Below are 13,400 nucleotides of genomic sequence, written 5' to 3'. Positions count from 1 at the left end.
GGTGGTACAATCTTTGTTGAATGCCAGTTCAGGATGTTTTGTTTATTTGCTGGAAGCTTTTAGCTTAAAGTCCTACATGGAGATCAATGCAAATGTACAGCAATGCAATCGCTTGTGGGCACAGCCTATGTAAAAATCACAAGGTTGTGCTACAAGAAGGGACACTGAGTCAGTGACAGGGGGCAGGTGTAAGTAAAAGGGAGCCTATACATTTCCACACTTTTAGGAAGTGTCAGTTTGAACTGTATGAGAATGAGGGCAGTAGTTTTGTAAACATTCAGCATTTCATCAAAGAAAGGCACAATTTGAAAGTGCATTTAAAGTTCAGCTTCAATCACCCCCCTAACTCCCTCTGCACCCCCCTCCTTAACTAAGAGCCGGCATTGAAAAAAAAATGCTGGCGAAGTGTGGCTCCTGTCCCTAGGCAAACAGCTGTAAAACCATACATTTTGTCAAATTGGCATTGAAACTCTGTCCAGCCACTGAACAATATTTGTGCCTATTTTCTCCAAATGAATACACTCCAATCTCTATTTCAAGATAAAACCTGCACTGCCTCTTTTTATTTGCTGCCTATTCAGTTAGGGGTCAATTAAAAAAAGAGTTAAATAAAATGAGATAAAATAACGCTTGCAATAAATCAGTCGTTTACCGCATTGAGCTGGTTGCTAAGGTGTGGGCCGGCTGCCAAGTCCTTAAAGCGTAACTCCACTTTTGTTGAGAAAAAAACATTCCCCTCTAAGTGATCTATGTACATTGCAAGGATTTTAACAAACTTTGTTGCAGATTCCTACCGTTTTATTATTATTTATTATTACCGTATTATTCTGAAGAAATCACTGTTTGTTCCTCTGTGCCCCAGTGATCAGTTAGTCTAATGGGAGTGGTCCCATAATTATCAACCACCTGCTACTGAATTAGGGTTTTAATAAGGAAATGTGCAGGGTCTGCATCCCTTTAGACGTTATTTCCTATTGGGAGTATATTACCAAAAAAATTTTGTTGCAGAGGATGCCAAAAATCTGACTTGTATCTTAGTGTAGACTTCTGGGAAAAGCAGGAAATTATGTTTCTGTGGGACATTCTGTACACATTCTGTGTGTACAGACCACCTCTGGGGAACCATATTGCATTGTACTTTACAGAAAATGACAGAGCTGCAGATTGAAAAGGAAAGGTCATTTTTAATAACATTCAATTACAATATGACTTGTTTTACAATTGTATATGCTATGTAATTTTTTTTTTTATTTGATATTTTTTTCCCCGTAAAAGTGGAGTTACTCTTTAACAGCGGATGGCTCATCAGCTGTTAGCGGGTTCCCCGCTGACATCTGAATGTTAAAAAAGCATGCCGACAATTAAAAATTAAGAAAAAAAAACAGCGTGGGGTCCCTCCTCCCAATGCAAACCAGGCCACATTTTTCATTTTATGGTAAATACCGCTTAATCCTTATTGTATTTATTTTTTTAATTGGACTTTATTTACCCTATGCAATAATTTATGCAAATTAGTGACCGTGTTATCGCATGCAGTCAAGTGAATTGACCCCTAATTTACTTACTGTCCTGGTGCTAGCCAATTTCTACTAAACACATATCTGAAGTCTCTATGTTAAATATTTTTAATAATTAGGGATACAGGGATAAGAGGGGGTTTAGGGAATGTGCGATTGTGGTTTAAAAGTGTTTTGTGCACTCTGTTTTTTAAATTTTATTAAACTTTAAGACATTGCAGTATGGTATTGCAAAAAAAGATCTCACAAACTATACTAATAGGCAGTTTTGTATGATATTGGGCACTTTTTCTCTATTTCTATTTACACACCAAAAGAGACCACATAAGTGTAACACCCTTCTAGGTAGGTGCTAGAAAGTGTATATCATTTTTGGCTTTTCTACTTAACAGAAAGCAGTGATTGATTAGTGAGGTCTGCTCGGTGTGCTCTGGTGTAGCTCATGCTGTCTTGATGTTTCACCCTGATTCAATAGCAAGAAGGCGTATTGGACAGTGGGAGGAAATCTAGCAGGTGAGAGGATGGATGCAGATACAGCCCTGGCCAATACAGTGTGCCCAAAGCAATGCTGGGTGTCTGTATTTTAGTCTGAGGACCCATGCAGGACCTCAGGTGCAAGCGTTTCCTGGACAGGAAGGACAAGACTTCAAAAAGTGACCTGCCTGGCCACAATAAAGGCACCATCTCTCCCTCCTTCTAAATGCCCTCTCCTATGCAGAGAGACATGTGAAGCCCAACTGCTTGGGCTCTACTTCAGTGGTGGACTCATTACCAGGAGGCATAGGGGGTAAGGGAGGCAAGGGTGGGACTCTCTCTCAGAGTCTGGAGTCAATGAGAATGGCAAATGTGATCAACCTCTCCAGATCTGTAGGTATGTCTCGGGCTGCTATCTCATCTTTGATGTTATCCAAGAGGCCATGAGAAAAAGCAGCCATGAGTGTTTCACTGTTCCAAGTGACTTCTGCTGTCAGAGTACGGAATTCAATGGCGTAATCGGCAACAGTTCTCGTACTCTGTTTGATGGACATGAGGCTCTTGGCAGCAGAAATGGAGCGTACGGGAAGGTCAAATACCCTTTTAAAGGAAGCCACAAACTCAGGGTAACTCAGGACAATGGTTCTTTGCATCTCCTATAGTGGGTTTGCCCAGGCAAAGGCTCTATCAGAAAGTAAAGAAATAATAAAGCCTACTTTGCTTCTGTCCATGGAGAACGCCTGGGGCAGCATCTCAAAGTATATCCCAACCTGGTTGAGAAACCCTCTGCATTAAACTGGATCACCCAAAATCATTGAAGAAGCAGAGCGGAAGCAGACATACTTCTTACAGAGGTGATATTCGAGGCGGGTGCCTGCACAGGGACAGCCTGCAACACAGATTGCTCTGGAATGGCCACAGTGGGAGGATCCAGGTGAACAGTGCGAATCAGGAGGGCCTGTAACGCTATGGCAAACTGTTCCATGTGGTGGTCCTGCTCATTCAATCTGGAAAACATATTACCACTGGGTGGATTGCCTGCATCTTCTGAATTCATGGCCTTCACCTACTGTCAGGAACCATAAATCAGACAGAGACAGAAAATGCAGTAAAAATTACACCTTTTAATATAATGGTAAAATTCAGTAAAGGTAGTCAAAACATAGCCAGGGTACGGTAGCCAAAGCAGGTAGTCAGAACAAGCTGAAAAGAGCCAACTTCCCTAAACGACAAACCTTACTAGAAGATATAAATTGGGATAAAATCTTAGGAACAAAGAACACGGAGGAGAGATGGATTCGCTTTAAGAGCATATTAAATAAGGGTATCAGCCAGTGTATCCCATCGGGTAATACATTTAAAAGAGCGAACTAAAGTCCTGGATGGCTTAACACCAATGTAAAAATGCATATAGAAGCAAAAGAGAAGGCCTTCAAAAAACACAAGGTTGAGGGATCATCATCAGCATTCAAACTTTATAAAGAATGCAACAAGAAATGTAAGGGTGCAATTAGGGCAGCTAAGATAGAACACGAAAGACACAGGAGGAGAGAAAAAAAATCCCAAGAAATTCTTTAATTATGTAAACAGTAAAAAAGAGAGGACAGACCATATTTTCCCCTTAACCACTTTAGCCCCGGAAGGATTTACCCCCTTCCTGACGGGCCATTTTTTGCGATAACTAACTGACAACTGCGAGGTCGTTCAGCGCTGTACCCAAACAAAATAGATGTTCTTTTTTCCCCACAAATAGAGCTTTCTTTTGGTGGTATTTGATCACCTCTGCGGTTTTTATTTTTTGCGCTATTAACAAAAAAAAGCGTCAATTTTAAAAAAGTCACAATATTTTTTAATTTTTGCTATAATATATATCCCCAAATTAAAAAAATAAATAAAAATGTCCTCATTTTAGGCCGATATGTAATCTTCTACATATTTTTGGTAAAAAAAATTACAATAAGCGTATATTGATTGGCTTGCGCAAAAGTTATAGTGTCTACAAAATAGGGGATAGATTAATGGCATTTTTATTATTATTATTTTCGTTTGGCATTCGTTCATTATTATTTTCGTAATGGCGGTGATCTTTTTTGGGACCACTGACATTTATACAGTGATCAGAGCTAAAAATAGCCACTGATTACTGTATAATGGCACTGGCAGGAAAGGGGTTAACGCTAGGGGACAATCAGGGGATTAACTGTGTTCCCTCAGTGTGTTCTAACTGTGGGGGGGTTGGGATTGCCAGGGGGAGGAGACCGATTGGTGTTCCTATATACTAGGAAGACACGATCTCTCTCCTCTCCCCTGTCAAAACATCGATTTGTGTGTTTACATACACAGATCCTCATTCTGGCTCTGTCAGGAGCAATCGTGTGTGCCCAGTGGACATCGCGGCCGCCAGGCACGTGCACCAGCTCCTCAGTACCGCGGCGGGTGCCCCCTATACCCCTTAAATCGGCCGCCGTACAGCTACGGCGATTTGCACAGGGGAGCCATTCTGCCGCTGTCAAATGGCGGCGGGCAGTCGGCAAGCGATTAAAGAATGAGGAAGGACATTTTGTTACAAAGGATGGGGACATTGCGAAGGTATTGCATTTATTCTTCTCTTCAGTCTTCACGAGGGAATCGGGGGGCTTCAGTAATCAAAACTTTTTTAGTTTATCCTCATGACACATCACAGGAAGTACCCACATGGCTAACAAAGGACAGAATTAGAATTAGACTTGGGAAACTTAACATTAATAAATCACCAGGACCAGATAGCTTGCACCCGAGGGTGCTTAGGGAACTCAGTTAAGTAATTGCCAGACCATTGTTCCTAATTTTTACTGACAATCTACTGACTGAAATGGAACCAGCAGATTGGAGAAAAGCCAATGTAGCACCAATATTTAAAAAGGGCCCAAAATAAATCCCTGGGAATCACAGACCAGTTAGACTAACATCAATAGTATGCAAGTTCTTGGAGGGGATGATAAGGGACTATATGCAGGATTTTAGTAATGAAAACGGTATCATTAGCAGTAATCAGCATGGGTTCGTGAAGAATTATTCTTGCCAAACCAATCCATTAACCTTCTATACCAACTACATGGCAAATGAGGTTCAATGTAGAAAAATGTAAAATTTGGGTGGCAAAAATATGAATGCAATCTATACACGGGGAGGGAAAATCTTGAGGTCCTAGTACATAATAGGCTCAGCAATTGCATGCAATGCCAAGCTGCTGCTAAGAAAGCAAACAGAAAATGGAGGAAATGTCACATTCCCAGCATCCTCTGGGACTGTGACATCATAAGGGGTGGGGACATCACCCAGCGATGTCCCTATATAAGTCGCCGCACACCGCGTCCCTGTCATTGCGGCCAGAGAGCGCGTCGAGTCAAAATCTCAAGGAAGAACAAGAAGAACAAGAATCATTGAAGGTTTTTCTCTTCCGCTGCAAGTCAGCTGAAAAGTCAGGGAAAAGGAGAACGGAGGCGTTTACATATTTGAGTGTGGGATGTTTGTGGGATTCTGAGAGAATCCCGTTTCTGTCCCGGTAGTTAAGGAAGCGGACCAGAAAAGGCCTGGCACAGCCCGTGGGCACCCAATGGGCCCTCTCAACCACATAGGTGGGTGGGACGTCTGTGAGGCCCAGAAGGTTTTTAAAGAACTCCTCCGCAAATTCAGCCGGGCAATCCCCTTCCTCTTTCTCAGACAGTCCCAGGACTCTGATATTGTTGCGCCTGAGGCGGTTTTCAGCGTCATCAGACTTTGCGACTAGGGACTGTACTGTGAGCTGCAATTCAGCAATGGAGGTGGCATGGGTGGCTGTCAGATCTTTGGTGGCTGATATTCTAGATTCAGTTTCAGACATTCTCCCCCTTATTTTGTTGAGGTCATTCCTTATGAGATAACACTCCTCAGCAAGGTGGTCGATGCGCACCATAGTGTGGTCCTGCTCTGCTTGATTGCAGCAAGGATCATGGCTGTACTATCAGCAGGTAGTGGGGCTGGTACATCCGCCTCCTGGGCCCCCTCAGGACCCATTTCCATTTCCGATAACAAAACCTGAAGTCCTCCGCCCAGTGTGAGATCCGGCAGCAGGGAAGGGGGTGGTGCCAGCCGGAGCGGTGAGTTAACCACATTTGAGATTCTTTTTCCCCTTTTTGGAGGAAGAGGAGGACATCTGGTAAGTCTCCAGGGGGATCCCTACAAAAGGCGATCCTCCCCAGGTCAGCGGTCAGGAGGCTGCTTGGGGTAATCCAGATCATTAGCAGGTGATGAGGGTCAGGAGGTCACAGCCTGGATAGATAGACCGTGGTCACCAGCAGCCCCCCCACCTTTCAGAAAACCCCCCAGTTAGTGGGGATGACCGGCTGGGTGTACCAGGTAGGTAAGGCCCAGAGTCCAGGGGCAGAGACAGAAGGATGGTGATAAACCTGGGCCCCAGGAAAACTCGATCAGCCCACACAGGCAGCCTTACCAGGCAGTCTATACTGGGCAGCACACCTGATTATAGCAGGTAGATGGATGGATGGTGTGGCAGATATGACCGCACTCTGGAGCCCGAGGCCGATCGTCCACGACGCACCTCCGTGGGGCAGCAGCCCAGGAAAGAGCGGTGCTCGGCAGGCTTCACTAGACCGCGGCGGGCAGTTTCAGCGGTCCGGCGGGCTACAGGATCACGGCAGGCAGGTGGATGGGCAGGCAGGATGGGCCAAAAACAGCTCCTTCCATCAGTATACAGGCCGGGAAGATGTCGACGTCCATGGACGTACTGGAACGATGGCTCTTTGAATGATGGCGGGCGAATCTTCCGCAATACAGGCCCAGGATTTTGCAGGGAATGGAGAGAAGCAGGCAGGCAATCTGACATGTATATTGTGCACGGATGGTTTAGGATGGAGAATAGGACACCCGGAGCTCCTCATTAACACGTCAGCCGCCTCTCACATTCGGACACGCCCCCCTTGTGTCTTATCTTTTAACCTCACCTACTATGTAACTATGTAATATGTGCCTTTTGTGTTCTATCTTAGACGCCCTGATTGTACCCTTACATTTCTTGTTGCATTCTTTGTAAAGTTGGAATGCTAATGATGAATTTTCAGCCTTGTATTTTTTAAAGGTCTTCTCCTTTGCTTTTTTATGCAGTTTTACATTGGAGTTAAGCCACCCAGGACTTTTATTAGCGCTATTTAAATTTATTTCCCATTGGGATGCACCGGCTAATGCCCTTATTTATTATGCTCTTAAAGCATACCCATTTTTCCTCCGTGTTCTTTGTTCCTATGATTTGATCCCAATTATTGTCTTCTAGCAAGGCTCATAGTTTAGTGAAGTTGTCTCTTTTGAAATTCAGTCTCTTTGTATTCCCCTTATGTTTCCTATTTGTGTGATTTATACTAAAACAAATTGACATGTGATCACTGTTTCCTAAATTGCCCCATATTTTCACATCCGTGATCAGGTCTTTATTGTTGGTAATTAGTGGGTCTAGTAATGCTTTGTTTCTAGTTGGTGCATTTACCAACTGACCCATGAAATTGTCCTGCAAGACATCTAGGAACTGGCGAGCCGCGTAGATGAATGCGCGGTTCCTTCCACTTAGTCTATGTCTGGATAATTAAAATCCCCCATTATAATGACACTTCCCACTCTTGCCACAAATCTGAATTGTGATAGGAGATCTGCCTCCTCCCTCTGGTTAGGGGGCCTATAGCATACTCCCTGTATTACTTTCCCCTTTAGTTTCCTGCTTTTGTAGAAATCCCCACAAGGATTCCACCTCCTCCCTTGCTCCCTTAGTTATGTCATCTCTCACATTCACTTGTACATCATTGTTGTTCTACAGCCATACTCCTCCCCCTTTTTTACCCTCTCTATCCCAGCTATATAGGGAATACCCTTGAATGGTTGCCAGCCAACCATGGGAGCTGTCGAACCAGGTTTCTGTAATTCATACAAAATCTAAATCCTCTTCGTAGAACAGTAGCTCTAGTTCTCCCATCTTGTCCACCAGACTCCTGGCATTGGTCAACATGCCATGTAGTTTAGACCGGTCACATACTATCTCCTTATTGGGTGCTCTGTGGTTGGAAAAGGACTTGTTACTATTCTTACCTCCGGTTTAGGTGCTTTAATCAACCTAACACTAATGCCCCCAATTCTACTGTCTGGAATATGTTCCGCACTGACTATCTCTGCCTCTAGACCCTCCCGCCTGTCGCCTAGTTTAAAAGCCCCTCAAACTTTTCAGCCATCTTCACTCCCAGCAGATCTGCACCCTCCCCATTTAGGTGCAGTCCATCCCTTCTATGGAGCTGGTAACCGACTGAGAAGTTGCCCCAGTTCTCCAGGAACCCAAACCCCACTTTTCTACACCAGCTCCTCAGCCACTTGTTTACTTCCTTATCTCCCTCTTCCTTTCTGGTGTGGCTCGAGGTACCGTTAGTATTTCTGCAAATACTACCTTGGAGGTCCTTTTCCCCAATTTAGCTCCTCAGTCCCTAAAATCGTTTTATAGGACACTCCATCTTCCTCTGACTTTGTCATTGGTGCCAACGTGCACCATGACAACTGGGTCTTCCCCAACCCCTCCCAGTAATCTGTCCACCAGATCCATGATGCACCGAACCCAGTAAATAATATTTAGTACGGCACTTCAGGTCTTTGTGACAGATTACCCTCTCTGTCTTTCTAAGAATTGAGTCCCTTACCACCAGAATTTGTTTATCCCTTCCCTTGGCTTTACTCCCACCCTCACTGGAGGAGTTATTCCCCTGACAGCTAGGGAAGTCACTCAGCTCCAGGAGTGCTGGTCCCTGACTGGTTTCACCAATGTCACTCAACAGAGCGTACTTATTGGGATGTTCCAGCCCAGGATCAGCCTCCCTGAATCTTTCCCCTCTATCCTTCCTGACTGTCACATTTACTCTGCTTTGGTGTCTGCCCCTCTTTATCTCTACCCGCCTCTGTGCTGGCCCCTGCCAGGACGTGCCTGGTATGATCCCAACTCTCCTTTAGTATGGAGGGACTTCTCAGTGTTGACAGTTGCTTTCCTAGATTCAGAACCTGGGCTTCCAGGGAAACAATGTGCTTACATTTTGCACAGCAGTATTCACCCTTGATTGGATGATCAAAGAACGCATACATGCTGCAAGATATACACCGAGTCGCATATCCACACCCGCCAGGCATCATACCCACAAATTTATTGGGGATTGGGGGTTATACTCTATCCACATTAAATAACAACTAGCTTCCTGACACTAATACTCAACAATACACAGGTTCTCAACAAGACAATACACAGGTACTTGCAACACGTGCACTGACAGCCCACGTGCATTCTTAGCACTTGTGTACTCGCAGTCCACGCACACTCACAGTCCACGCACACTCACAGTCCACGTGCACGCACAATACTCTCAATATACAGGTAATCAGGCACTCACCATACCCGGGTATATTCACAATACATACAACACTCAGGTATTCACAATGCACACATACTACTCAGATGCTCACAATACACAGGTACTCACAATACACACACAATACTCGGATACTCATAATACACACAACACTCGGGTACTAACAATACACACACACACTACTCAGATACACACAATACACAGGTACTCACACAATACTCAAGTACTCACAATACACACACAATACTCAGGTACTCGCGTACTCACAATACACACACAATACTCAGGTACTCAAAATACACACAAAACTCAGGTACTCCCAATACTCAGGTACTCACAATACACAGGTACTTACAATACTCCCAATACTCAGGTATTCACAATACTCCCAATACACAGATTCTCAGAATACTCAGGTACTCAAAATACTCAGGTACTCACAATACTCACAATACTTAGGGAACTCGCAAAACTAAAGTACTCACAATACTCAGGTACTCAAAATACTCAGGTACTCACAATACTCACAATACTCAGGTACTCGCAAAACTAAAGTACTCACAATACACAGGTACTCACAATACCCCCAATACACAGGTACTCACAATACACAGGTACTCACAATACCCCCAATACTCAGGTACTCACAATACCCCCAATACTCAGGTACTCACAATACACCCAATACTCAGGTACTCACAATACACTGTCAGTCAGGTTTTGTAGTTTGTGTCTGTCACTCTGCACAACCTCCCCTTGTAATCTGACACTAGCAGTCAGTAACCTTCAGTCTCGCTTCTCCAATCAGTCTCTCACACTCTCTCCTGCGGTCTGCAGTTCACTTACCTGTCACCTCTCCCTGTCAGCCTTCCACCTAACGGTCCTGCTGGATGTCCTCCCTCCTCCCCTGTCTGCGTCTGTGGAGTGATCCTGTCCCTAGTACTCCACATTGCGATGTCCCGCTCTGCCGCCACTGTAGGTCCCTGGGTCATCTGCTCATGCTCACAGTCATGGGGGAGGGGTCCGGTACAGTCGTGGGGGTGGTCCAGTCTGGTTGAGGGGGGTGCGGTCTGCTGCATTGCCACTCTCAGGGGTGGGGGGGGTCCGGTCCTCTGCTCTTACACTCTCTCTCTCACACCACGCTGTCCCAACCCTGACTTCCATGCCAAAAACCTCTGCAACAGCTCCACCTAGCTGCCCTTGCAAGTGCAGCTCTTCCAATGAAGTTGATCCTTCTGTCACTGCAATAAAATGAATGAATCTGCAGGTGCATTCCTATTTGTCTCATTCACAATTACTCGATCGCTCTCCCTCCCCTGTTTTAAGGAGAAGGGGAGGCATTAGCACTCTAAATAGTACAATTTGATCACTGTGATCAATCACAGCTATCACATGGTACCCAGTCCATTGGATCAACCGGTCCATGGTACCCAGTCCATTGGATACATGTCCCCTGGGGCAGGACCCAGGTCCCCAAACACTTTTTATGACAATACAATGCATATAAGCCTTAAAAATGAGCACTTTTGATTTCTCCCATAGACTTTTAAAGGGTGTTCCGCAGCTTTTGAATTCGCCACAAACACCCCAAATTGTTCTCTATTCGGCGAACAGGCAAACACCCGATGTTCATCCGGCTCATCCTCCTACTTACCATTCAAAGTTACTACTATTTTACATTAATACCGCCTGCACGAGCGCAGGAAAAAAACTTTTTCTGTTTATTAAAAAACATACAGTGGTAGAAAAGTGATTGAGGCCTTGTTCACACAGGGCTAAAGAACAGGCCTTTTTTTGTGTAGATATAGCTTTTTGAATGCTCAAAGTAAATGCCTGTGATTTACATAAACAGCGATCATCTAGTACATAGGGGGTTATTTATGAAAGGCAAATCTACTTTGCATTACAAGTGCAAAGTGCACTTGAAATTGTACTGAAAGTACACTTGGAAGTGCAGTCGCTGTAGATGTAGATAGAGGGGAAGATCTGAAATGAGGGGAAGCTCTGCTGATTTTATCATTTAATCATGTTCAAGCTAAAATGCAGTTTTTTTTATTTTCCTTGCATGTCCCCCTCCGATCTACAGCGACTGCACTTTTGTACTGGTCCTAGTACACACATCACTTTTGGTTAAATTTGATCTTGCTTGCAACCTGCGTTGCGGCTTGCAAAGCTTGAAAAATGGCACCTTTCCAGTCAATAAAACACCTCTGAAAACCATCTAAAATACACATGAAGTGCAAACTAAGCTATATGAAGCATTTTAGGCTGGCCATGCACGATTAGTGTTTTTTTCTTTCAGTCACCAGACACAAAACCTGACAGGTTTCTCCATCCACACAATCCTCACTGAGACATTGTATTCTGACAGCGCCACCTGCCACTGTCAGAATTTACAGATCAGCAGCTGTAACCACCGATCGATGGAAAATATTTCAACATGTACCTTTGACAGAAGTCGATAAAACAATCAACTACTGTCGAGCAAGGGAGCCCACACACAGGTTAAAACTTTGAACAGTGTATGGCCAGCTTTAGCCTCAACATCTGTGTAAATTAACTTTAGGAGACCTATGTGCTCATATCTAGTCTTTATACTATTATTACATTTATTGAATCTGACTTTTTTGCAAGCTATTGTTCATTTTGAATGTGAGCATAGTATCTTGCAAGCAAACATGCTAAACTAGTAATAAAAATGATGAAGTCAACATTTAATTTCCTTTATGAGTAAAGGTCAGGTAATACCAAGGCATTATAACATGTATTTTTTTTTATCTCCTCCAGGTAAATATTGACCACAAAACAAGAGAGCTGATCTCCCAGAAAATGTCACAGCCAACAGTTAATTGTTTTGATAATGCTCAGGAACTTATCTTGTGCCTTATGGCAAAGGACTCATTTCCTCGTTTTTTAAGGTCAGAACATTATAAAGAGTTGATGAAGAAGCAAGAAAATAACGGACAAAAAAGGTGGTTATCATTCTAATAATGAATGTGGCATCATATAGTGTAATTATTAAATAATTTTACTAGTCAGTGTCATTTAGAAAGATGTATTTTGAAAAAACATTTAAATAAACATAATTGTCAGTATTGTGTCTTGTTTCATTTTTTTTGTTTTTGTAAAAGTTGATTTCTAGTTAAACATCCCTTATTATTGCACAAGGCCTGTTGGCATTGCAAATTCGCCATATCTATTGCGGCGTTTGCATTCCCGTGTTTAGGAGCGTTTATTTAAGTTAACATCAAAGGACCCTCCCAAAGCCCAAAAAACAGTATTATTTAACTATTTCAGCCATTCTGTGAGACCAGAGTGAGTAGCAGCAGCTGAGAGAGCAGCAGTGTACTTGTATCTACAGTGCCTTGCGAAAGTATTCGGCCCCCTTGAACTTTTCAACCTTTTGCCACATTTCAGGCTTCAAATATAAAGATATAAAAAAAAAATTTTTTGTGAAGAATCACCAACAAGTGGGATACAATTGTGAAGTGGAACGAAATCTATTGGATTTTTGAAACTTTTTTAACTAATAAAAAAATGAAAAGTGGGGCGTGCAAAATTATTCGGCCCCCTTGCGTTAATACTTTGTAGAGCCACCTTTTGCTGCGATTACAGCTGCAAGTCGCTTGGGTATGTCTGTATCTGTTTTGCACATCGAGAGACTGAAATTCTTGCCCATTCTTCCTTGCAAAACAGCTCGAGCTCAGTGAGGTTGGATGGAGAGCGTTTGTGAACAGCAGTTTTCAGCTCTTTCCACAGATTCTCGATTGGATTAAGGTCTGGACTTTGACTTGGCCATTCTATCACCTGGATATGTTTATTTGTGAACCATTCCTTTGTAGATTTTGCTGTATGTTTGGGATCATTGTCTTGTTGGAAGATAAATCTCCGTCCCAGTTTCAGGTCTTTTGCAGACTCCAACAGATTTTCATCCAGAATGGTCCTGTATTTGGCTGCATCCATCTTCCCCTCAATTTTAACCATC

At 43.5% G+C, this 13,400-nt stretch overlaps 1 protein-coding gene across 1 annotated transcript in view; it reads left to right on the top strand.

Annotated features, from left to right (window-relative positions):
- RGS21 (regulator of G protein signaling 21) overlaps positions 1 to 12,510 on the top strand; it is a 201,257-nt gene extending 188,747 nt beyond the window's left edge. The window contains exon 4 of the mRNA XM_077452568.1: positions 12,203 to 12,510. Within this exon, the coding sequence (XP_077308694.1) occupies positions 12,203 to 12,403 (201 nt within the window). The 3' untranslated portion in view covers positions 12,404 to 12,510. The remainder of the gene's footprint in view (positions 1 to 12,202) is intronic.
- The last annotated feature ends 890 nt before the right edge of the window (positions 12,511 to 13,400 follow it).

The sequence above is a fragment of the Lithobates pipiens genome, unplaced genomic scaffold (genome assembly GCF_037356315.1).
Source record: "Lithobates pipiens isolate NorthernLeopardFrog02 unplaced genomic scaffold, aLitPip1_a1.2 Scaffold_23, whole genome shotgun sequence".
NCBI lineage: Eukaryota > Metazoa > Chordata > Amphibia > Anura > Ranidae > Lithobates > Lithobates pipiens.
This window is presented reverse-complemented; position numbering and strand designations above follow the sequence as displayed.